A 26,746-nucleotide genomic window follows, 5' to 3' on the forward strand; every position below is an offset into this window, starting at 1 on the left:
AACTTCAAATCAACTTGTTTGCCATTTCTTTAACTTAACAAAAAAATACATAAAAAGCTAATCAAATATTTGTCTACTTTGAGTAGCAAATGTTAAAGCCACTTGTAATACAAAACAGCCTTCAATGTTAAATATGCATTTACAAGTTAAAAATAAAATTTTATTAATTTTAAACAAGAATGAATTCATAAATTTTAAAAGTGTACTTTGAAGATGGCAGCTATTTATAATTTATACCATTTGCAATTTAATGTTACAATAACTTTAACTAATTACCTTAATGCAGCAGCATTTTCAAGAGGCATAAAAAGAAACAATACCTTAACCACACAGTTACACCACACACAGCCTATCAACCCACACTTTTTTACAAACTCTAACAAATTCATTTAGCTCAATATAAATCAACCCAATTTTTTTTTAACCCATCTTAAAATAATGAGCAACGGAGATAAGCACAAAAGAAGATGCACTATTGTCTAAATACAGCTATATGTAGTTATCTTCAGTACAGAGTTCATAGTAAAAATTACACTTTACATGTTTTAAATCCTTCAAAACACTATATATATTATATATATCATCCATTTATTTACAAAGAATTAATAAATGACCATTTACCTACTTAAGTTCCAGCCACATAATAACAGACTAAAGCTGGGTTTACGATTGATTTCCTTAAGAATTATAACTTAACATCGAGTAATATAGATTAAGTTAAAACTACATTTTCCAGTTTATGATTGACATAGAAGTCATTAATTCTAACCAATCACAGCACAAAACACATGGTCGGCCATTGTTCGAAACAGAGAAGCAGGTTTGAAATAGGTTATTGACAAATGGGATATCTTTTTTTTTTTCGAAATGGATGATGATTACAAATGACAAATATACGAATTCTAACCCAAAATACTGCCTCGCTCGGTCCAATAATAAGACATAAACTTCCGGTTGAAAGGTTCTGGTTTGTTGTGATTGGTCGCTTCCCTTAAGCCTTAACGAAAAATATAAAATATAACCATTTCTGTTAAGTCTTAAGTCATCATATGGTTCGCACACGACCCATCAAAATTCACACACGACAATCATAAACCATTCCACTAGTTTACATAGAGTCATATGGTAAGTACACGACTAAGTCTTAAGTCTTAATTCTTAATTTTCAATCGTAAACCCACCTTAAGAGTAACTTACCTTTACAAAGATTTGCTGGTGTGAAGCAGTAAGTACATATTTCACATCTTTTACTTTATTTAAAACACTTCTGAGGCTGGTCTTTATCACAAATTGCAACATATGGATAATATAATTATGTATATAAACAATTGAATTACCAGTCCATTTATGCCCTTGGTTCTCATTAAAACATTACTTAAGAATAAGAAAGAGGTAGCAAAGCATCAGAACTAGAAACAAAACTGTGGGCCAGAACAGGTAAAATTAGTAAGTCTCTACTATACATAAAATTTAAGAACATTCAATTTACATGATTAGAGTTAAGATTTTATGGCTTTATAAAATGCAAATTTTGTCGTTAAAAATAATGGATTTTGTCTTTGTTACAATTAAAGAAATGTAATAAGTAAATATCAACATTGATCAACTGCTAAAACAATTTGTGGTAAGATGCTTAAAAGGTGTACATAAAAAAAATACATACTACTACATATATTGATAACAGTAAGCTAAACAAAAAAACTGTAATCAAAACATTCAATATTCTTCTGTACTTAATTCACAAGAAAGTTCAACATATTTTCAAAATCAAATTTTACTTTTTGTAACGGTCTTATTATTTCAATACTATTAATATGAATAGAAAAATGCAATGTTAAATATGTACCTTAAATCACATGTTTCTCTGTAGGCCTTTAGCCATGTCTGTAGGTATCTGCTACAGACTGCTATAAATTTACTTTACTTAAAAATAAAAAAATTAACATAGGAACTAAATATTTTTTTTTACCTAATTCATAATATTTAAGGTTTCTAATAATACCCTATACTAAATATTTATGAAATCAATATCTATGAGGTAATTATGGGGAATTTTGCTGCATTTTGTGTTTTGCTTTGCATTTCGGTGTTAGTGCAGTGTATGCACTTCCATTATTGTGTTCGGCTGTTTATTGACTTCAATTTCGCTATAATTTAAGTTTTATAGCTATTAAACATATAATCTTACCTATACTCATAATTACCCCAACAGTATTGTTAAAAGAAAAAAAATATTTTTGACTCCAAAAATTGTACTTCAACAAAACTCTTCAAAAACATTAAAAAATTGAGAGCGAATACACTTTCACTACTACATAAAAAGTATTTTAAAGCCAGAATACTCTCTATCTACTAGAAGAAACGCAGTCCTGCTTTCAAAAATGTTATTGTAAAAGACATTTTCTTTTTATTTGTGGCATCTCAAGTAATTATAGATTTGCAATCAGCGCAGTGAACTTAGTTCCTACATAAACTAACTCCCAAAAAATCTCAAGTTATAAAAACCACACACATCTATTCTTCATTTACTATATAGAAAGAACTATTCCCTCTCCTCCTCCTATAAGATTTATGGAATGTTTTCATTAAAAGAAGAAAAAACTGTTAATAATCAGGAAACCCCCCACTAACACACATGCACGACAAACAGGACACAACAGCAGTTTTCAAACACAACGGCCAGAGGCATCGAGCCGTAGGGAAGGTGCAAAGTTCGCAAGTTGTTGCGCACGCCACAGCCCTCGCTATCACAAGTTGGGATGGAGCTTACGAGGGTTGCTCACAGCTCGTCCCGCTTCGCCCCCTCTTCCCTGTGACGGGACACAAAATCGTACAAGTCCTCCAGACTGCGGGAGCCACTGTACTCCTCCACCTTCTTGCCATCCTTGTAGAGGAACAACGTGGGGAAGCCATTCACCTGGAACGACAAGCATCGCCAACACCCGCACATCAGCACTGCTTTTTGTTTCTTTACTTTAGAGTTGGGGCAATAGCATTATTCCAATACTCAATGCTTCATATCATAATATATTTAAATCCCTGTCCTTGATACTCAATATCTTTTCTAAAAAAAATATATATATATTTAATTTAAATATATATATATAATTTAAATAATGTTTGTTGTATATACATTCAAAAATTTTTAATAATAATTTTCACACAGATATGTGGGGTACTTTAAAAAAACATCATTAAACAAAATATTAAACAAAATATTAAGAGTTTTATTTGTTCCAGTAGCTTTTATTGAGAAAGACAAGCATCTAAACTCTTTTGGGATAAAGTCTCATGAAACCATTATACGTACTTGCATTGGCATTCCAAATATTGTGCAACACCAATTAACAGCATTACATACATTTTAAATTGATTTTTTTAAATTCAGCTTTATAAAAATAATTGGAGTTAATATTATATACAGTGAAACCTCTTTAATACAAACCTGAAGGGACCTAAAATTTTGCAGTTTGTATTAACGAGGTTTGTATTAACAGGTGCATATGTTCACATTAATAATAATCGACAAAATCAAGTATTGATTTTTTACTCGAAAATTAGTCAAATAGAGAATTAAAGAGGCTTGAAAAATTCATTGATTTTTTTCTGCACTTTTTTAGTTGCATAAATGTCCTTTACTGCACTGCAAAGTTTGTCGAAGGAAGACAAGACATCAGTGTCTACATCACTAGCAGCCAGAACATTTTCCAAGACAATTAATGCTGACGTGGACTTCACTCTAAGAATTTTTAAAAAATATTTCAACCTCAAAATTAGTGTCAGAAATATATCAGGTACTTGTCATTAAAGTTAAATCAGTTGAAAAATAAATAAAAATGGAAGTATTTTACTTAATTCAATTTACACTTGCAAAAAAATACATACGCACAATAAATCTACATGGAAATTAAAGTCTTTTTCAATATCCTGAAGTCTGAAATATGTTTACTCATGTCATCAAATGTAGAGCTGTACTGAAGAAGCCGATTTTGCCAATATTTAGTTGAATCGGCATTTCTGCCGACTTCCGATACACTTGTTAATTTTCGGCCGATATTACTGAAAAACGAGAGAGACTGCCATAACCTAAAAATCCACGATTACCCTTTTCGCTTTTCGTTTTTCGTAGTAGTACTGCATTTTTTCAGATCGCATTATTTCTTCGCAACATGTGCCAAACGTACATATAAAAATTTAACATCCTATTTTTCAATAATGTTCTTTATTTTTAATATGTCATAAATAAATACATTGCCGTCACGGTAAATATACATCTCGGTTGTTACGGTAACTGTAGTGCAAATGTGGTAGCTATCGTGCTTCTGTAGTAATTATGGTATTGACAAAGAATCTTTAGTTCTTTTTATGGTAATTATCTTAGGATAACAATTGGGTTTGTACTGTAGTTATGGTACATCATCCAATTTCTTCGTAAGTTGTTGTTGGTTATTTGTCTTTACTTCATATTTACGTGCTCCATTACTTGGCTGCAGATTTAAGTTGATTTTTACTACTGTATACTATCGTTACTGTTTTTATGACGGTTTCTTTCTAAGAAATGGTTATTTCTGCAAAATCTTTATGGTTAAACGATCATCTATTATAATTTATAATGACGGGACCACATATTTTGTACGATCAATGCGGAAAAAACGATAATTCGAACATCGGTACAAGCGAACTTTTTTAACCTTAGTTGTATGGCAATTTTGCCGGGACCGTAGAAAGTATACGATAAACACGGACAATCGATACATGCGAGTTCGATAGATAGAGGTTTGACTGTAGACCATTTACCGTACAAATTATTTGCCGTTAACAGAATTATAGTGAAGATGGTGCACGTGATTAAAGTGTGCGATTCTTGTTCTAAAATTTCATTCGGTTTATCCGATAATAAAACAATAGTACACTACGTGAGCGGACGTGAGGTTACTTCGTAATACATAATAACGAATATTTCGTATTAACCGTATTGATTGACATTAAATATGCTATCCCAGTCTGAAGGGGAATTAAAAGTGTTTGAATAAACGCGAACTTTGAAATAACCGGTATTTTATTAACGAGGTTTCACTGTATTACCAAGCTATATTTACACTTAAATTATCAGATTGAGCTTCTGAGATATTTTCTGTAATACAAAAATTGCTCAAATTTGGACCACCTGCTTCACTGGCCCTCATGTGGTTGAAAGGTTAAGTAATGTTCGAGGGTTTTTATTTTGTATCCTGGCTCTCCTAATGACGGCACTATTGTTACATTTTGTACCACAATGGTATTTATCCATATATTAGAACATCAATTCCAATTTACCAATTCTTTATATTCTTTTTATTACAAAAAAAATTATACTGAAACTGTAACTCAGGGAAAATACAGAAGTCTAAATCCTGATGATAATACAGGTAAACACTTGAAAAATTTGTAATTGAAATAAACTATAAAAATGATATTATTTCTGATGCTTTGAAGTTGAAACACTTTTATTTTTCATCTTGCACATTAATTTTCACAAAAATAGGGTCTCATTTTACAAATTTTTGTTATGACTAAATAATTTAACACTGACATAATTTTTTTTCCCATCGTAAGTATTAAATTAAGTAAGTTAAGACATTTACGAAATATAATTTCTGTGACGTTATTTACAAGCAATCTGTTATGATTTAATTTTTCTTTTTAGTGTTTAAGTCATCTCACAAAAACACATAAAATAACCTTGCTTTTTGCTGTGAATTTTGTAAAAAAGATATAACTTTTAGGAAGAAATGTCCTCCCGTTTCCAAGGTGTTTACTGACGGGCCTTTACCTCCTCCTGCCCGCACAACTCCTTGCTGTTGTCCAGGGTGCAGTCCACCTTCACGATCTTGACGTCGGTGCCGACAAACTTCTTGCCGAGCTCCTCCCAGGTGGGCGCCAGCCGCTTGCAGTGGCCGCACCTGGCACAGCACGCCACAGCACGTCACAGCCCACGCCAGCCGCGGCCAACTCTGCACGTTCAACCCGCCCTTCCACTCGCGTGGCTTCCTGGCCGATGCAGAGCTAGCCTTTCCATCAGGGACTAACAAGTCCTCAAAAACCACCAAATAGGTATCTAGCACTAGATATTTGGTATTTCAAGAAAAACACTAACACCTGTTTTCTTGACAAGAACTACATTACTTATCTCTACATTCAAAAATAAAATAAAAAATTGTTTGCTACAATGCTCTCGGAACTTTTGTCTGAATACAATCACTTGTAGCAATTACTATTTTTTTAGTGGATACATCTTGTACGGAGTCAAGAGTCGGCAATATCATTATCCTCTCACCAAATAAAAATTAACACACTGGTTCTTTACCGAGGTAAAGAACATAGTAGTCAGCACTAATTCTTCCAATAGTAATACATATATGATATATGCTTTGATATTCGTACTCAACTTTATTTAACACCTAGCAAGTCGCTGATGTGGCACTATATCGCTGGATATATATATATACAGGGCTCGATTTTAGCACCTGTCCGCCTGCCCGGGACAGGCAAAATCTCGTCCGGGCAGGCAAAATAAAAAAGGCAACTGTCCGGTGGACAGGTGCAACTTGTGACGCCGAGGTTATTCGCACGCACTAATGCAGCAGAGGTGATTAATAACATTTATCCGACCGCGACCGCAAATAAAACGTCTTTGACAATATCTATAAATAAACAATAATGGCTGAAAGTGAGTTTGATCCAGCACCAGCAATTAATCTCTGGTATCATAATGTTCAGAGAAAACGTCGACCCTTTCAGCCTCCTTATCGAAGATGTTCAAGACAGAATCAGCCAAGTAATTCATGCAGTGACTCGTCTGAAAATGATGATTAAATAAGGATGTTAAGTGTGTGATAAAAATAGGTGCAAAATATAGCAAAAATCCTTTTTTCTCACTTTTTCAGCGACTTTGAAAATTTGTTTATTTGGGTAAAACAGCGGACAGGCAAATTGGATGGCGGACAGGCAAATTTTCGATTACACCTGTCCGTTGGGCAGGTTAAAATATTCCTTAAAATCTAGCCCTGTATATATATATATATATATATATATATATATATATATAAAAGGGATGGGACGAATCCACATTTTGGTCGAATCCGAATCCTTGTTCGAATCCTCAGTGTTTGTCATCGAATCTCGAATCCCAGTCCCACACTAAACTTCACCACATGTTATTAAAATAAATCACACATTTATTTTAAAAAATTACATAGGCCTATGTATTAAAAAAAATCATGTGTATTTATAAAATTGTAAAATAAGTGCATAGTGTATACACCTGATATAAAATAGAGACAAATAACCTCAAAAACCACACACGTATGTTTGCATCTGTCTAATTCTCTGTTAAATTAATCCTTCCTATGTTTTCAATAAAATACGTTTGTATAACAGACACCATTTAAAAAAAGTTACGTTTTTTCTGCAATGTTATATTATTGAAGGTTGGAAATGATAGAGTAGTTATGCTAATTGACAAAATGCAGCGTAGTTTATCTTATGTTTGTGCTATTTCCGTTACCTTTATAATACAGTTTAGGTATACAACTTTCTAGAGCTGGGCGAACCTCAGTTCTCTGGTTTCGAACCGAACTGAATTGAACCATAGCAAAAAAATTTTGAACCGAACCTCATACAGAAATAATTGTTTTGAATTAAAATGAACCGACCACCAACATTTTGGTCTTTAACTGAATGGTGAGAAAGAAAGGTTCTCCAGCCATATGTAAAATTAAAACATTATATAGCTTAGCTTTATTAAAACATTGCAAAACATTTTATAAGTAAAGTTTATGCAATAAATAATGAAGGAAAGAAAACAGTTTAGAGAAAATCATTTTGCATTTAATTTCTTTATATGTATATATATACTTTTAATTCATGAAGAAGTTCCATCTAAATTTCAAAAAAAACTATTTTCCTTTTTCAGTGTACACTAACCTTCATTTAAAAAAAAATATAAGATTATAAAGATGACGAACATTCAGCATAAGGCTACATAACATATTTTTGTGGTAGACATAACCTAACATTTTTAAAAAGTAAAACTTTTTAATAGGACATTAAAAAAAAGTCGAATGTGAATTAAGTTACCAATCTACATTACAAAACCCGCTGACTGCAGTTGCTGTTTTCTTGGACGAATGCTGCTCGTCAGAAGAAACTTTAGACATTTTTTGGGGTGGTTCTGGGTCATCTGGGTCGTCATTATCTTTTCTCCATTTGGAAAACTTAAACGACGTAAGCCTGCTCATCGCAAATCACCTCAAGAACAATAATATTGTAAACGTAACGTAAGTCAGTGTGGTTATAAAAATTTGCGTCGGAAAAAAGAAAACACGAGGAATAATGATGGCTGCCGCGACTACGCTTGTCAACTTAGTACCGTACTGTAAAATTTACTGGACCAGTACTTTTAATACACAAGATTAAATTAATATTTTCAGTACCTGACTGTTATAACCAAAAAGGCCAAAGAAAATAAATACATTCCAGTAATTTAAAATACGTAATTTACGTAATCATTTCCTACCGCATTTGTCTTGTGTTAACTTGATCACGTTAGTTTTGCCGAAATACGAGAGTTCTCGTACATGCGCTTTAGTTTAACGTATGGGGTACGCAATCTTTGGTGATTCTACAACACTTCTCGTACACGCACTATAGTTAAAGGTATAATATACAATACCTTTGGCATTTGTACGATAGTTTATATTACGTAGTACGAGAAATGCATACAAAATTCTCTAAAGTAAACAAAAAACAAAGCGCGCCTATATGAAAAAATGCTATGAGAGTTATGCGACGATTAATAATTTTTTTATTATTATTTTGTCTGCGCTTGAAACTGTTGAGGCGACGATTATGCGATAAAAGTCGGAATATTACAAGTAATGGAATTTTGTTGTGCTGTTTTGTGAATGGTCTCAAATGGGGGTTAGAAAATGATAAAAACGTAATTTTTTTTTAAACGAACGTTCGGTTTTTCGAATATATTTTAAGAGGTTTCGAACCGAACGTAAGGATTCGGTTCGGTTCGATATTTTCAAACTTCGCCCAGCACTACAATTTTCAATTACTACCTAAAACTCTTAAAAACCCACCTCGAATCCCACCTCGAATCCCACCTCGGATCCTACGAATCCTCGAATCCATAGGATTCAGTATATTCGACGAATCCAAGATTCGAAAATCCCATCCCTAATATATATATATATATATATATATATATATACACATACATACATATATATACATACATATACATACACACAAAGAGAGAGATTCTGACGTAAAACTTCTTTCAAATCCATGTAATGTAGTAACTATTGACATATCCGTCCAGTTGCTAGCAAACAAAGACTTTTGTTCAAAATCGAAGGTATCTGGTGGTCACTATAAACAAATATTTTCTTGTTTTACAGCAAACAAAAAAAAAAAAAACTGTGAAACCAAATACTGTCTTGCAAACTACCATCAGCCACTCACAGTGCATGTCTCAAATCCGTTTCTTTACAATCCTTGAAATATATTTTTTCTTAATTTTCTGGCATTTTTTCCAATCATTCTGCTAGATGACTTTATGATACTTCAAGTAGGTAGTTTTTCATTTTGTCAAATGGTTAAGTTAGGCATAAATATAATGTGATATTGAAATGGGTTGGTTGGTATAGGTTAGGGACATTTAAAATACTGTAAAATCATTAGGAATCACCAATTTAAAATGTAGCTAACAATCTCAGAAACAAACAAGTACTATTGTAACGCCTCTCGTGCCTCAAAATTAAATTATTTTAAATTAATTAAAAAGAGCCTTGGAAACTTGCTGGGTAACAATAATAAGAAAAATAAGTTTATTGACCAGAGGTGGCACGAGGTGGAGAACAAGACAATTTGGAACTCCCTGACACAAGCAACTGGGGAGCTGGTGGATCGTTTAAGGGAAGAAGGTATATCATAAATAAATTAACACTACACAAGTAGCTTGGTCTATAGGTTCCCTGTTTTATTTAAAAATTTGAATAATGAATTCTGTTTTCATTTAATTTGGCATTTATAAGTTTCCCAATTAATATATTAATTATATACTTAAGTTTTTCGAGAACGGGCCGGCCCTATATTAGTAAAACAACACATACTCAACTTTAACAACAAACACATAAACAAAAATTTATAAGTATCACACCAAAATTTGATTTGTCCAATTATTACATCAATGATTAGTTTTATTGATTCTACATATTCTTGAGGAAAGCACTGTTCGCTGGTAGGCTATTCATTCGATTAACGTAGTTCGTAGCTGGAAAGTGTGTGAAGGGGGGGGGGGGGGGGGGGGGGGGGGGGGGAATGGTGGTGTTGATTTTACATTACCACCCGAATCTTCAAAAGATAACGTCGGGTCGCGGAAACATCTCTTCTAACGTGACCCGCAGTGGAGGTGCAGGACCACGAGCTGGGAGCAATTTGTCTCTCCAGCACTTCGACCCTGTCTGGAACCCAAATCAAATTCAAAACGAATTAGACTTGCTTCCAGACAGTCCTACACCGTCGGCGCAAAAGGCCAACAAACGGGAATGTGGGGGAGAAGGCCGGATTACTCACGAAACAGGGTGTAGAGTACGGAGCTCACTAGGTGTCTCGCGCCGACATCAGGATGCCGCGGACCGAGAAGACGCGGATGCGCGAACGAAGCCGAAAATTTAGGAAAAATAAATAAAAAAACACTAAAACTTAAAAATTAGAGACATGACTTGAACTAATTACTACTACTGACCGACTACTGAACAAATGGGATCACATCCCTTAGACCAACTGACTACATCTCTTCTGCACCCGAATTCGCAATTCCCGCGAATAACCTCCTAGCGCAGAGGACATCGAGAAGACGTGGTCAGTAGCCGCGATCAGAGGACTGAGTCCACGAGGGCGGACAAAGCTCCTAATTAAAACAGGCGCTAAAGCCCTAGGGAGGAGGGGGGAAGGTTCGGTTCTAACCCGAAAATTTCCGAAGGAGTCCGAGGCGGGCGTGACAAGAACACGACATGCGCGCTCTCTACCGGACCGAAACGAAGGCAACGAACAATCGACTTCTACAGGTCGGGAGGAAGAAGCATAGGGCCATAAGGCGTAGCGGCGCTGCGCTCTGGCGGTGTAAAGGGGAACTAACGGAGGCGGTGAACTGACTCGCCGCCAGGTGTCACGAGCGTAGTCTCAGCTCGCTGGCCACCATGGGCGAAGTTGCTTTTTTCTGCCGCTAGGTTTCGCGGAGGTCTCATTAGGTCTCTTGGCTAAGTTCATGTCAGGTCACTGCTCCTGGATTTCTCAGAACTACGGGGGAAGGGTGGGGGAAACAAAAGGCGCAACGAAGCTGGGAACAACCGTCCATGGGATACGTGTGCGTGACAAGACTTACTACTCTCAGCAGCTCTCTGAGAAGTAGCCGCTTGCAGCCCAGAAGCTGCTCTATGCAGTTTTGGTCATGCAGGGAATTAAAATTACAAACTCGGGACGTGACTGCAGGCGAGAGAAATTTCAACCGGGCTGACCATGTCCACATTAGACAGAAAAATATCAGATTGGGCCCCTGGAAAGGGGCTTCGGTCCACTGGCACAAAGTTTAAATCCGTGGTGTACACCGGCCTAACAAAAGTAAATCACCCCCATTAACAACCAGATAAATTTAAAAAATAAGCAACCCCCAAAAATTTTAAAATTATAGAAAAAATGTAAAAAAGGTGACGAAATGCCTAATTTCCGGCACACTATGAAGAAGCCTTTTATGTTTGTTAAAAATTTTATTTTTTCTAATTACATTATATTTCATTTTTGTCTCTTGAAACCTAGATTCGGATTCGAGGGGTGGATTCGAGGCAATCTTTGCGATTCGGATTCCAGGTAATTGGGATTCAAATCGTCATTACGTTTCTATCTAAAAAATTATGCAATATACATACTTTTTTTTACCATAGCAATGTTTGTAACACCTTAAAGTACAGGACTAGCCTTCATAATAACGAGACAGTGAATTTAATCATTTGTCTATTTAGTAAACCCAGTTCTTGATGGTTAGCAAAATGCATTTTTAAATAATCAACAAGCAAAGAAAGTAACTGACAAATTACTACATGAATGTTCATACATTTGAACTTGGAGAATAAACACATTTATCTATAATTAAAAGTTGCATAGAGTAATTAATATCATGAATTTGGGCTAGTTAAAATATAGTTACTATGAAGGTGTAACTCTCTCCTTCATAACTGCAAGGTCACTTAAGACAGATGAACTTATCAACACAGTTCAAGGAAGCTGGGGAAGCTATCGGTCAGGGCCTACTGTTCGGAACAATCCCAGCATTTGCCTGGAGTGATTTCAGGAAACCACGTAAAACCAAGATCAGGATGACCAAACTGGTATTTGACTCGAGTCCTCTGGAATGTGAGTCCGGTGTCTTACTACTGTGCCACCTCGCTCCATACTTTCCCCTTATTCAAACCAATTGTTTCTTTTTCCCTTGGAAAATGCAAAATAGAGATTCCGTTGTACTTACCACGGTGCAAAAAACTTGATGAACGTTATTCCTTTGGCGATGCCGTGCTCAAAGTTGTCAGCACTGTAGGAGATCACCGGCTGCTCTGCTACGACGTGAGCGTCTGCGTCTTCGTCGCCGATCATACGCGCTACAAACTCCTTCAGCTCCTCGTGTGTGCGCTGGCCTTGGTACTTCTCGACCTAGCATTGGAACCACACACGCCGCTGCTATCACTTCACGGCATCGGCCAGCCCTGGAACTTTGAACGACAAACACCCAGCCTTCAAATTAACACAATACGGCTGCCGCAACATTTTACGTGACAACAAACAGCTAGTGGCTATACTTACATTGCTAATTCATCACATAATGTGTTAGCGGAAGTATTGAAACGCTGTAATTATTGAATTAGGTTTGATTACACTAGTGTCAGAGTGTGATTGATTACCAATGATAACAATTATTTTGAAACTGTAATCAATTACAGATACAGGTCTATTACCACTAACAAACGTTTAATTAACTTTTTAATGACATATTATATAAAAAAAATTTAATGTTTATTTATTAACTTGAATAACAATTTGAATCTTTAAATATATACACACACACATACATACACATTTAACTGACATGTATGTAAGCCAACATAATTACACAAGTATGGAGAATAAAATAATATTTTGAGAGAGCTCAATACATATATATGTCTTGTGGCCAAGGTCAATAATTCTTCTTGGCATTTGGGTTGAGGTAAAGTATGTGAAATTTTTGATGTGTCCAGCATTTTAGCATGCCCCACTGCAGCTGTTATTTATGGTTGTCAAATAATTATTGCTGTAACGAGGTATTGGACACATTACAAATTGCACCCAAGTGGTATCAAACCAAAAGCCAAGAGGTAGATTTGGTGCAGCTATTTAATCATTTCACAATAATTTTGTTCCACCGAAAGAGAAAACACTATTCTCTTGAAGGTAGGACTTGCAGCCTTCATGGAGAATGAAAAATATGCTGACATGAAAAACCATGTGCGTCTCTGCCCGAGGACGGGAGCAGATAGCAGTTCCCGAAACGTCGCTTGTTTCTGTTTTGGTAAAACTATTGTATTTGTTTGTCTTTTCGTTTTGTCATGTTTTTTGGTCTCGTTTCAACTGTTGTCCTGAATTATTCTGGGTTCAATATTTTTGTGTTGTCATCATTTGTGGGTTTTTTTTCGTTCTCTTAGTACATTTTTCTTTGTTTTTCTTTGTTTTTCTTTTTTTTTTTTTGACCATATTCCTGTTTCGGAATATTTTGTGGTGTTCATATCCTTGTTGACAACAGCAATTGTTTGCTTAATATTGTGTGTTTTTTTGTCTTTTTGGGTATTTTTATTTATTTATTTTATTTATTAGTTTTTCTTCAACAGAAAAAGTTCTTAGCAATGGCGTATGTCCAAAAACTTACATCAAGTAATTGCACTCCCATTGCACAAATCTTTTAAAGATAACATCAATGCCCGGTATGGACCCGGTATGCATATTTCTCCGAGAGTCGCACCTGTGTTTCCGTACCATGTGCGTCTCTGCCTGAGGACGGGAGCAGATAGCAGTTCCCGAAACGTCGCTTGTTTCTGTTTTGGTAAAACTATTGTATTTGTTTGTCTTTTCGTTTTGTCGTGTTTTTTTGTCTCGTTTCAACTGTTGTGCTGAATTATTCTAGGTTCAATATTTTTGTGTTGTCATCTTTTGTGGGTTTTTTTTCGTTCTCTTTGTACATTTTTCTTTGTTTTTCTTTGTTTGTTGACCATATTCCTGTTTCGGAATATTTTGGGGTGTTCATATCCTTGTTGACAACAGCAATTGTTTGCTTAATTTTGTGTTTTTTTGTCTTTTTTGGGTATTTTTATTTATTTATTTTATTTATTAGTTTTTCTTCAACAGAAAAAGTTCTTAGCAATGGCGTATGTCCAAAAACTTACATCAAGTCATAATTAATTCCAACGCCGCCCAAGTGTTCAGCAAATGTTTATATTCCGCCATCCTGCATGTCAAAAGCAGCTCTGGAGAGAGAAGCCTAATGCTATCAAGGCTAGTTTAACTTCCGCAACTAGGTTGTGCTAGTGGCAAATCATGGCCACAGTGATCATGGCAGACACTCATTTAGTAAACAACACAGCTGGGAATTACGTCAAAAGGTTAAATAATCTTTCTAATAATAGAAAATGTTCAGTTTATGCTTTTTAAATTCTTATTAGAACTGAAACATAACATTATTTTATTTTATAACTAAGAAATGTTGGTAGTGCCGACAGGAATTTTTTTTTTACCCAAGCTCTATTATGGAAACAATGCAGTGCGTGAATTTTTAAATTTAATTCTAGGTTGTTTAAACTCTAAATTTTATTCAACGTTTATTTAAATGTACTTCAAATGTATTTAGCTATGAATTAGTACTGTAAATTAATTTTAATGGAAGTAGTGTAAGGTTTGATTGCGGTATTTCAGCGTTAGGGTACATTTAAGAAACACACACAAATTCATTCAGTTGTTATTTCGGCGTTGTGGTAATTCGGCATTGTGGCACACAGCAGTTTTCTAGCTGTCTGCGTTGTGGTCAATTTTGACATTCTGCGTTATGGGATTTTGGCGTTGTGGTAACGACCCAACAATATCTATAAAACACTGTTGACCAATGAATCATCATCTTCACACCATTCGAAAATGAATGTTTGTTTACATTATTCCACTTTTTGGCAAATGAATGTTTGTTTACAGTTTTCCGCTTTTTGGCAAATGAATGTTTGTTTACATTTTTCCGCTTTTTGGCGCGATTTAAAATGCTTGTGCTGCCCCGTACGACTGGGTGACAAAGTAAAGATAGTTCCGAAGGTCCCCTTTAAGAGTTTCCAGGGCCTGGTTCGCCCGATAATCTGCTTGATACTACGACGCTGTTCCAACGATATGCCAGCGCCCCTGGCTGACGTGGTATGGCCACTCACGTAAGGCTGTTCCAAACACTGTTAATCACCGTTCGCCCAATCATCTGCTTGCTTTATGCTTTTGTATTTATCCGGTGTCGCTACTTTATTTACTCAATGGTGTCGCTGTTCCAAGCTGACGTCAGTGCCCCGAGCTGTGTGCACAGGCAACTCTTCGCCTGTTTGTTTTATCTATTCAAACATTATGCCGGAAAGGAAAATAAACGCCGTAGTTTTGCGTATTGTTACAGTATATTTTTGGGTTTAACATTATAACGTGAGCGTGTGTAAGCTTTTGTTTGCTTTAGTACATTTATGACTAATGTTCAGTGGCGGCCATGTTGCGGTGTTTGTTTACCAGTGACGAGACAAGTCTTTTACCCAGTATTTAAATTTCGCGTAAAAACACTGCGATTTTGCGTTTTAATAATAAATTTTGTGTAAAAACGCTGTGTTATGGCTATTTCGCGTAAAAACTGTATTTTACTGTGATTTCGCGTTTATCGACGTTTAATCGCGATCGCGAAAAGAACAGGCCCTTAGACATACGTCATTGCAATACAATACACAAACGTGAATGTCCATACAAATCTTTTAATCAAGCTTTCCTATTGCAAGAATCATTCAGAGAACGAACCTTAGGATTTCTCGTATGATTAGCTTGAGCAACTCTTACTCCTACACTAAACTTCACAAACATTAGTTAATTTTTTAAATAAAGTATTTCCTTCTTTTTGTTATTTTTTATTAGTGTATGACACTACAAACCCTCAATCCCCAAGAAATATGTTGAACTGAAAAAGAAAAAAAAATGACTACCTCCTCCTTCCCCTCAATACTGTTTTTAGCTGGATAAGCCTTTGCACATGCACACACTTGTGAGGCAGTTTGTAAGCAGGGTTTCAAAGCACACTGGACACACACTAGCAAGTGCACAGAACATAATGTTAACCTTCTTCCCATCTTCAATCCAGAGGAGAGTTGGATATCCTTTTATGTCGAAGTTGTTGCACACCGTCCTGTGCACAGTGCAGTCGATCTTTGCTACTGACACCATCTTGTCATGCTCCAGAGACTTGGCCAGCGAGTCCCACACCGGAGCTAGTTTCTAAAACACGTCACGCACAACACTGTTCCACCCTTCAACACCGCAAACAAGGAGCACACCAAATATCATATGACCTAAACACCAAAACAAAGTGTGGAATGCACAGATGTGAGCCACAAAGTTATGCATGGCAAAGTATTCTGTAACTCAAATTGTACACATGTTTATCTTCCTTTCTTTATAACAAACTGTCATCCCCAGATGTCGGGACAATGATAGCAGATATTTTAATCACGTATCAGAATAGACACAATAGACAAAACTTTCTCTGCTGCTACAGAAATAAAATTTGGCAGAGTACAACTTAGGTATTCAAAACCAGTTCAAACAGTAGCATAAAAGTCAGTGAAACTATAATATTGGTGGTCTAGTACAATTTTGTGAAAATTGAACAAAACAAATTTGACAAAGCTGCTATCTTGAGGAATTAAAAAGGGGAAAAAAATACAATTTTAATATAAATCATATTGAGTATCATTTCCAATTCAGAGAACTTTAAAATGGTTATTAAGAATATATGTATTAGTCTAAAATATCTATATTATTTATGCTACTGAACAATGGCTTAAAATACAAAAACATCTGCCTATACTTTAAGAGCTTAAATCAAATAAAAAATTAATGTTATCTACAACAAAGAGCATATTACAGCAGCTGAAAATTTAAGTATCCATAGTGTAGCATTTCAATGAGTGTATTCACAACTTTTTTCTACATTTATTAGTGTTGGGTCAAATAATGCTTATAAAATGTCTCCTGCCTCCGTATTAATATACTCAGATACAAAAAAAAAAGTGTGATATTTTTCAAATGTAATTACAAAATATCTTTATATATTTTTAATTACAAACTCTTTTTATAATAATAATACATAGCTTTTAAAAATAAGGGAAATACACTGTCAGTTACGCACTTGGAACAAATAAAATAATTTAATTTAATGTTTCAGTATTGTTTCTGTTGTGTTTTATAATTAACATTTTAATTTATTCTAAAACATATTTCACACAACAAATCAAAGTAACAATTTAATTACACAAGTTTGCCCCTTTTTTTAATAAGGGGACAAAATATTAAATATTATGAATTATAGCCCATAGCCCTTTTCAATATTTTGGAACTAGAGTTTTCACTCAAATCTACTTAAATTAAGTGCAATAACTAAACTGTTTTGGTCTAGTAAAAGACAACTCTGATGTATAAAATAAGAAACTATGATTGATTGGAAATATTTCAATTTAAGTGGATTGATTTCTGACTGACTGAACAAAACCCTATCTAAATAGTTAAACAAACCTCTTAATAATTAACCTATCCGCCTTTATTACTATATCAAGACTACTATTAAACCAAATTAATTTTTAAAAAATATGATGAATCAGAAAACATTCAATCAAAAATGCAAATGTAACACAGGAATGTGAAATAACGCAAAACTTTAAACTAAAGGGTAAGAATCGACCTAATTAAATTTTAAAAAATTCTGAATCCTTTGATAACCTTGAAAATATTGAAATTGAAGGAATTTGTCAAGTCCAGAATTGTAAGTGACCCAACATTAACACTAATTAAATGCACTAATGCAATCAAAAATAAACAAAGCAAAATTAAAAAAACTTAATACATACAAAAATATACGTTACCTGACAGTGCCCACACCATGGTGCATAAAACTTCACAAAGTGTTTACCCCTCTCTGTGTGCTTAGAAAATGAATCTTCAGTCAACTCGTACAAACCGCCCACTGGTTCGGGAACGTCTGGCTTTCCCTCAGGCTCCTTGGGATGGACAGAAGTAATCAATTTAGCGTTACGCTACTTGCAGATACATTAGGGGAGAAATGAAAAAACGAAAGTTCATATCACACAAGGACAGCAGTCAAATTTATACCACCTGAACACTTCTTTTTGTATTCATACAGAGCTGGTAACTTGAATTTGAATCCATCTGTGTTATTCTAGAACATTTTAAGCTTACACACTGCTGACAATAAAAATTTACAACAGTTCATGATCATGAGAATCTTTGAGAAAATTATCTGTGTCCTATTTCATACATATTCCATGTCCCTAACTTATTAGGGAATATAAAACAAAAAACAGCCAACAAAATATTTTGAAAATTTATTTAAAGCATGTGACAGGTTTATAATCTACACTTTTTTTTCTTATCTCAAAACATTTTAATTTAGCACAAGCAAATAAGTGTGATACAATTGGAAATGATTTCATTTAAAAATTTGAAGTTTATTTTTAATTAATAGATTTTTACTAAGGAAAGACACAAAAAGTAAATTTTCCAACAATAAATCGTAAATCCTACCATTCAAAATACTACTGTATCTGGATTAGTATTTTTGCCTACGCAGTCTCTTTACGGCTCATGCCAGCTTCCAGCATTTCCCTGCCCCCCTCCACGAAGCTTCTGCCCCAACAACCCCATGTTTAGCATCGAAGAGTGAACAAGGCTAAACAATCCAAAAATTTCTTTAAGAAGAACAATGAAAGCATAGCTCGGACTGAGTAATAAGTTCAAAATTTATTATTTGTTTTTTATTTAATGTAGAAATGTTTTGACCTACATTCACAGAAATAATTTTCCTATCACTCTTTTAAACACCCAACTAATTTGTAATGAATACACATGATTACGCAATTTTAACACAGCACTAGTTGGTAAGGGCGAACCCTCAGTAAGGGGATGGAGACCACCACCCTGGACTCAGATAACACTTTAGTAAAAGATGCAAAGAAAAGAAACTAACAATTTTTAAAATGGCTGAACACGAAAGGAGAGATGGTGGTCAATCCTAAATACAGCACATTTAGTCAAACGTTATGACAAGCTGTGAAGGTTATTATGTCCTGTCAGGCTGTCACCACACAAAGCGTCAATTATATAAGAGTTATAGAGTTAAAATGTACTTTAAGCATTTGGAGAGTTAATTCAACACCAATGTACAAGGGCAAGAAAGAGAAACTGAACAAATGTCATTACTAACTCTAAAAGCAAAAGGATTTTCCAGATTCACTTGGCAGCAATGTAGACTTGAAAAACATACGCATTTCTTTACTTTATGGACCTCAGTTTTCTGAGCCAGAATTCTATCAAGAGTAAGAAGTGTCAGCTAAATCACATGCAACACAGACCGAAGGATACACTTCCCCTGACCTTGGTATTGGCTAATGAGCACATATTGTTCATAAAACAGTCGAGTCTAGAAAAGCACAATAATAATCCACAAAATAGTTGTGGCTCTACATATTAGATATAGATCATGATTGCCAACTTAGCAATGGCACCAAAGAAGAATCACACTCTTGTTAACAACCAAATGAAAAATGTGCTACACTATCAGTGCAGAAACGTAGCCTTATTAAAATTTTTCTCGCAATGTTGCCATTTTCAAATTATATTACTTTCATGCAATAAAAAACTGCTATCTCCATGCAAGACTTGATTCAAGATAAATTTTAAAGGTTAACTCTAGCCATAAAAATGATGCATGCATGACAATGCTCATTACCCTGATTCTCAAATAAAGTATACTAAGCAAGCTAAACAAATTTCCTGATGCAGCAAAGTAAACAGTTCATCATGACAAATAATTTAGTACCCAAGACTGGCAGGTCTGAGACAGTATTCAGATAGGTATTAAGTAGTATCAGTGTTTACAACAAAACTGAAGCATGCTAAACAATTCTGCTCAATAGTAAGTGCTGTGTTACATTAATGTAGTGTACTTATTAAATAAAAACATGCAATAGTGTATTTTATTTTTGGAAATGAAATGTGCCAGTGACACTATCTAAACTAAATTAAGCAGCCTCTAAAAAAAAGTGTAAGTGTGTGCGTGTGTGTGTGCCATCAAGCAAAAAAAAATGTGGTGTGGCTGTGTCATGGACATGGCCGTGTGTTGTACCTGAAAACGTGTACTTAACAGATAATATTATCTATACAAAATATAAAATATGCTATTTTATTTATATTATAATCATGTTTGAACACTAAGAAGTTCTTCTGGTTTCCATCCACTTGCATAATATCAACCGCCCCAGCTGCAGATGTACAGGCACCGTCGTTGATCCGCTTGGCCACATTCATTCTTTTACGTTCCCGGCACTACTTCACTCTGTCATATGGTGTTTTATTGGTATCATTTGATTGTGTTTGAGAAGCCCTTTCTAACAGTATACGATCTCTACATTTGTATTTGGCTTTTTGACGTGTATAGGCCAACATTATATATTTTTTTATTTTAATACCATATATATTACTGTAACTATTTTACACTAATGTTTTATATATGCAATCAATATTTTTTGACAAGAACTGACGATTGAAACTCAAACGAACGTCATAGCTTCTCAGAGAAAAGTTATACTAAATGGAAATCTCGAAATGCAGCAAAATTACCTCAAAATGACGGCGCTTCCCCCTCCACTGCACGCGATGCGTCACAGTCCTCACTTAGTGTAAAAAATTCTTTGATCCTTTAGCTATCCAGTGGTGTAATTAAATTTTGGATGGAGATAATAGATATGTAGCTGCAACACCAAACTGTATCCCCCAATTTTTTCATTAATTTTTTGAATTGCCTCACACTATGGAAGCAATTTTAAAGATGTATTCACGTCAAAAAAAATTATGTTTGTCATTATAAAGTACAGATATATTTCAGAGTTTAACTGAACATGATAAAAAAGAATACTTGACAGCTTGTGTATTCTGGTGTAAAAAAAACACAGGTGCTGCATTCTTTTGACATTGTGTAATGTATACAGTCATTCAAACCATGCAAGTGAGTTACCAAAAAGATTTTCTGTTTTAAGGAATTTTTACAGGATGTAACTATGGAGTATTATGAGTAAAAACTAGTTTTAACTGCACAATTAAAAACATTTTATAACAGATTTACAAAGGAATGAGCAAAGTAAGAAAGTGAAGAATTCAGTTGTGAAATACTAAGCATAATAATGGTTCATAAAAAATTAACATAATCAGGGTCAAAGTATTTTTATTCCTTTGGAAAAATTTTAAAACAGTATGCAAACAAGCATATTTTCAGTCTCCAAACATATACCTTGCAGCAACCGGAACCAACACCAGTCAAAACTGGCATACAGTACGACATTCTCTAGGACGAGAAATACAAAGATTAATGAGTGAAAAAATGCTCAGCTGCTGGCTGAAATAGCATCCCTAAGTGAATAAGCAATTATAGCTATGATTTCAGAATATCTAATTTTTTATAACTTTAATTTTCCAAGTAAATGCTGGGCATCCCAGCATCTTATGACAATACCCCACTGACTTACATATATTATACAGAATATATATAGAATATATATAGTAAAGGTTCTTTTTTAATCTGGTACATTGGGACCACGGCAGTGCTATATTTGTGATTTGACTGGATTATTGAATGCCAATATATTTTTAATGGGAATACCAAAGAAAAATTAACACAGAACATTGACATTTAAAACCATTTGTGATAAGCTGCTCTATGGCAAGAAAAAATTTGCATGAGCATTATTTAAAAAAAAAAAGTCTCTAATATCACATTGCCTTCATGGTCAGCGAACAGTTTGTACAATATAACATTGGTTCCGGAGATCCTCTAACTCCCATTAGTTTATTTGCATTCATGTTTTCAGTTAAAGTGCAAAAAACTTTTAAACAAGTTTTATGGTAAATTGAATAACCAGCTTCCAATCTAGGGACAAATGATACCACACCACTAATGTCACTTGTCACATTCATGCCTGTATTATTGGTGCAGGACAAACTAGAAATCTCTTTAACCATATTTGCAGACGAACTACAAAACTATATACTACTAGCTCGCTGTAGGAAAGGTTTTGATGGAGATTACAGACTGATGAAAACTAGCTTCTACTGTGCAGCTTAGGTTCCCCCCCTTCCCTTCTTTGCGACAGAGAATTTTCGTCACTCCCCTCTCTGTCACAAATAAAGAAGGGGGAAACCTAAGCTGCACAGTAAAAGCTAGTTTTTGTCAGTTTTTAATCTCCATCAAAACCTTTCCTATAGCGAGCCAGTATTAAGAGGTGGTGGTTATGGATAACTTGAAGTAGATCCTGAACAAGACGTGAGAAAGCTGGCGAAATGTCTACACAAGAGTGCACACGTCGAAAAGGTGCAACATGTCCCACGCGTGCCGCTTGGAAGCAGTCGCCGTGAATACTCACACTCCACAAATATCTAATAAATGGAAATGAGTGAAACCAAACCCTCCAAAAGAACGCTCTCAAAGACAGTCCTATCGGAAACCTGAGACCTGGAGGCTGAAACAAAGTCACACACCAATGAGTCGTGCCGGAGACCGAGCACAAACCCCTTGTTTTGTCACACAAGCATGACCATCGTGGGACTCCAGATGGAGTCACATACGAACTCTTTAATCGACCATCCTCTAATATCACACAGCACATGCACCTTTCAATAAAAATCTAGGCATAAGCTGTGTTTTTATTTAAAACATTACACCCCAAATAAAATTAATTCAGATTGAACAAAACTACAAATTATTAAAAGTTTTTCAATTACATTAAAAAATTAAATTTTTCAAAGGCTGCTTTCTCATAAATTCAAAACTTTTATCGTGCTCTTGCAGATAAATGTAACATTTTAATTTTCTTTAATGAATCAAAACTCTGAAACTTTTTTTTTTTTTTTTAACCTACAAAATACTAACATCATAAGGATCAATTTCAGCTAAAGAATAAAGTGACTGCAACATGACGGTGGCAATATTAACTTCACAGACTATACAAAAAATCTCTCTTACCTCTGGTGTGATCCCCAACTGTTCGTAGATGAACGATGTCAGAGAGGAAACGTCTCTTGTTCCGCGGAACTTAACGCCTTCGCTTTCACCTATCTTGAAAAACTTTAAACTATATTTTAAAAACACAAGATATATTAGTTATTTTTTATTAAAAAAAAGTACAGGAAAAAATTAAGAATAAAATAACACATAACAGGATTTCAGATAGCCTACATGAGTTAAAAAATTGTTAAGAATAAAATGATGAAGTATTTTAAGAAATAATTATTGGTTTTTACAATAAAACAAACAAAATTTACAAAGATAAAAAATACGCACTTACAAATGCCAAGTGTAAGCAAAAGTAGAACTAATATGACTATCTACAAACCCTACCATATCTAATAACGTAATAACAAATAACAAACAAATTAATAGTACAAAAATTATCACAGAACACAAATGATCACACTTTAAGTACACAAGAAGTCTTTATTCATTGACCTATCTTTGCTTAAAGTTCAAAATCAGCCTAAGAATATCTCAGTCAGACGTTAACTGGGGGTCGTAAAAATAAAATACGAGCTATCTGAAAGTTGAATTGTAGCCCTCGGTTTAATTGGAGGTCACAAAAACCGGTCCTCCATCCACCATACAGTCCCATTTACTCCTTCACATATCTTGTTTACCATGATGGTAAATAACAGTGGACCTAGCACACTACCCTGATACATCCTCACTAGCCTCTTTTACTTATAGCAATTTATTTCCAAGTAAAAATCTCAAAGAGACAACTCAATATTTAATTTTAACACAAGTAAAAGTTCCATATCACGTATCAAGTGTATTCCTTGATTCTGATGGCATAATCCTGTATACATCGATCTTGTGGTACATGATGGAACATGATTTTGGCCAAACAAAAACAAATAAGTCTTGTGAAATTTTTTTTTTCATATTCAACTTAGAATCATAATTCATTGTTTTATCACAAGTTTTGGTTATGTCCAGGATCTTTTGACGTACCAAAATAGAACAACAAGCATTATGTACCACAGGATCGATGTCCATAGGATCATGCCATATGGATCACTTGGATACATGATACAAAACAAATAGCCTGCATTGTTAGTGTTAGTTCTGGTTTTAATCTTGTTGAAACTTTTTTTTTTAAATGATGGTTCAAAAGTAACTTTTAATATCAGCAAGAACATACAGGCACTCACGTAGGATATCCTGTAACATCGTTTTCGGAGCACAAGGCTGTCTCGACGGTGCAATCCACTTTACCGATAATGACATCAGGGTCTGAACCTTTATGGAATGTTGATGCAAGTTCTTCCCAAGTAGGAGCTAACTTGCTGCAGTGCCCACACCTATGAGACAGGTGAAAAACAGTCAAAATATACTTCTCAATTAGTAAATTAGGGGAAAAAAAGAGATGAAACAAGTTTATATAAAAAAAAAAGTACAATTGCTGTTTCCGTATACCTACTTAAAGTAAGGTTTAGTCAAAATGATCCTCAAAAAGTGCATCTTAAGGAATTTCAACCATTTTTATCAACCTCTGGAATAGTTGCAAAGATTCTTACTTCCTCCTACAGCTCACCCATCACTGCGGCTAGTGATCTGATACACTCCTCCCTCTGTTTACCTTGTTTCTATGCTCTGATGTCACCCCACACTTGTTTCTGGATGTCAGCCACATTTACCTCCAGAGATTTCACCATTTGTCCTAGCTTCCTCAATCCCTCCATTTTCTCCTCCTACTTTTCCCTCCCCACCCTTAAAAAGACCACTTCCCTTCTGTTGCCAGGTTTCTCTCCCTCCCAGCCAGCTCCCTTTAACTTCCCCCTTCCATCTGCTTCTCTCCTGGCGTGTTTCCTTTCCTCCGCCACTATTTTCCCATTTAAGATTTCCTTGCGCCATTCCTGCATCTCCCTCCAGCTGGTTTTCAACACTCCCCCTAACCACACTATCTCCTGTTCCTGCATGGTCACCTCCTTCCCCTTCAAGTACCTTGATTCCTGTGTTTACTTTGTCCTCCTCCTTTCCCTCTAATGTATTCTTGTATGTCTTCTCCCTCTCTAATTCCTTATTACATTATCTTCCTCATTTAGCCCCGTCTCACCTTTCCCTGCGACACAAAATTTACAAACCCAATCCTTGCCCTCAAGACTTTGTAAGCTCTCTGTGACCCCTCCACATTCAACACGAAACCACCCATCACATTGAACTCTACACTCTCTCTTCCTCCACATTTTCCCACACCCCTTACATTTAACTCTGCTTCCCATTCCTAGCATCAATCAATGCCACGTGCTTGCATCGGGTTTTACTCAGATCACTTCCTCTTATCCCTCTGCCCATTTTTAATATGTCCTGCAGCAACCTAATGTTTGTCAAACAACTTTCACGAAAATGCACCCATTAAACATTAAAACCTTCGACGTCCACATTCTTCACCAAAACACACAACCTCAACCTAAACCATGATTCTGTAAAATGACAATACGAATATCAAACAGTTTACCTTTTGTATAATTTGAACGTATGATTAGGTTAGCGACCCTGAAAATATAGAAATACGGTTTGCGGGACAATCAAGATACATTAGCTTAAAAATAATATTTTCTTAAGTTTAATTGATAAAAATTTTAACATTGCCGGTTCTAGTTATAATATGTACTCACCATGGGGCATAAAACATAATAAAATGATGATTCTTGGGTACTTCTGCAGAAAAATTTTCAGTCGTATATTGAACTGGTTTACGTATTTCCTCTTTTGCTAGGCATATAAGAGCCGAGCTTATTACAGGAAATGCGATCCTCCACATCTCCTGACAAAATAATTTATATCAAATCTAAAAACTAAAACATACACAACCCCCCAAGTGCCAAACCGCCCCCTTAAAAATCTCAAAATACATCACAAAACAACAAGCACGGTCATATAGGTTGACTTAGTGAAGCTCGCGGTGGCCTGCGAACCAATGGCGCTAGTAGTAGTAGTAGAAAAACATATAATTAACAATGTGTTAAATGGGAGATTCGAATAAAGTGGGAATTGAAGACATTATTTCACAATTTAAGAATTTAAAAACATTTTTAAAGAACAGTTTTCTTATCACTCTCACCTCTGATGCTGCAAAATTTTTCCCCTTTAATGATTGTAAGGAAAGTACGGATAGGTACTTACCAACCACTTAAACGAACAAAACAATACTTATCTGGAAAAGAAAAAAATTAAAACATTGAGACGGAATTAGCAATTATATTAATATATACAAAACTATCATTTAATACTATGTAATAGTGGATTCCACTA

The 26,746-nt window shown here is 34.9% G+C and overlaps 1 protein-coding gene across 1 annotated transcript; it reads right to left on the reverse strand.

Annotated features, from left to right (window-relative positions):
- Positions 1-223: 223 nt before the first annotated feature.
- On the reverse strand, positions 224-26,381 carry LOC134543184 (thioredoxin domain-containing protein 5 homolog). Its single transcript, XM_063388077.1, has 8 exons — positions 26,110-26,381; positions 24,643-24,792; positions 23,438-23,546; positions 18,270-18,404; positions 16,471-16,626; positions 12,575-12,756; positions 5,813-5,942; positions 224-2,917 (listed from the first exon to the last, which is right to left on the reverse strand). Exons 1-8 carry the CDS (start codon positions 26,253-26,255, stop codon positions 2,780-2,782), a joined length of 1,146 nt encoding a protein of 381 aa, XP_063244147.1. The 5' UTR covers positions 26,256-26,381; the 3' UTR covers positions 224-2,779.
- Positions 26,382-26,746: the final 365 nt, after the last annotated feature.

The sequence above is a fragment of the Bacillus rossius genome (genome assembly GCF_032445375.1).
Source record: "Bacillus rossius redtenbacheri isolate Brsri chromosome 9 unlocalized genomic scaffold, Brsri_v3 Brsri_v3_scf9_2, whole genome shotgun sequence".
NCBI classification, from domain to species: Eukaryota; Metazoa; Arthropoda; class Insecta; order Phasmatodea; family Bacillidae; genus Bacillus; species Bacillus rossius.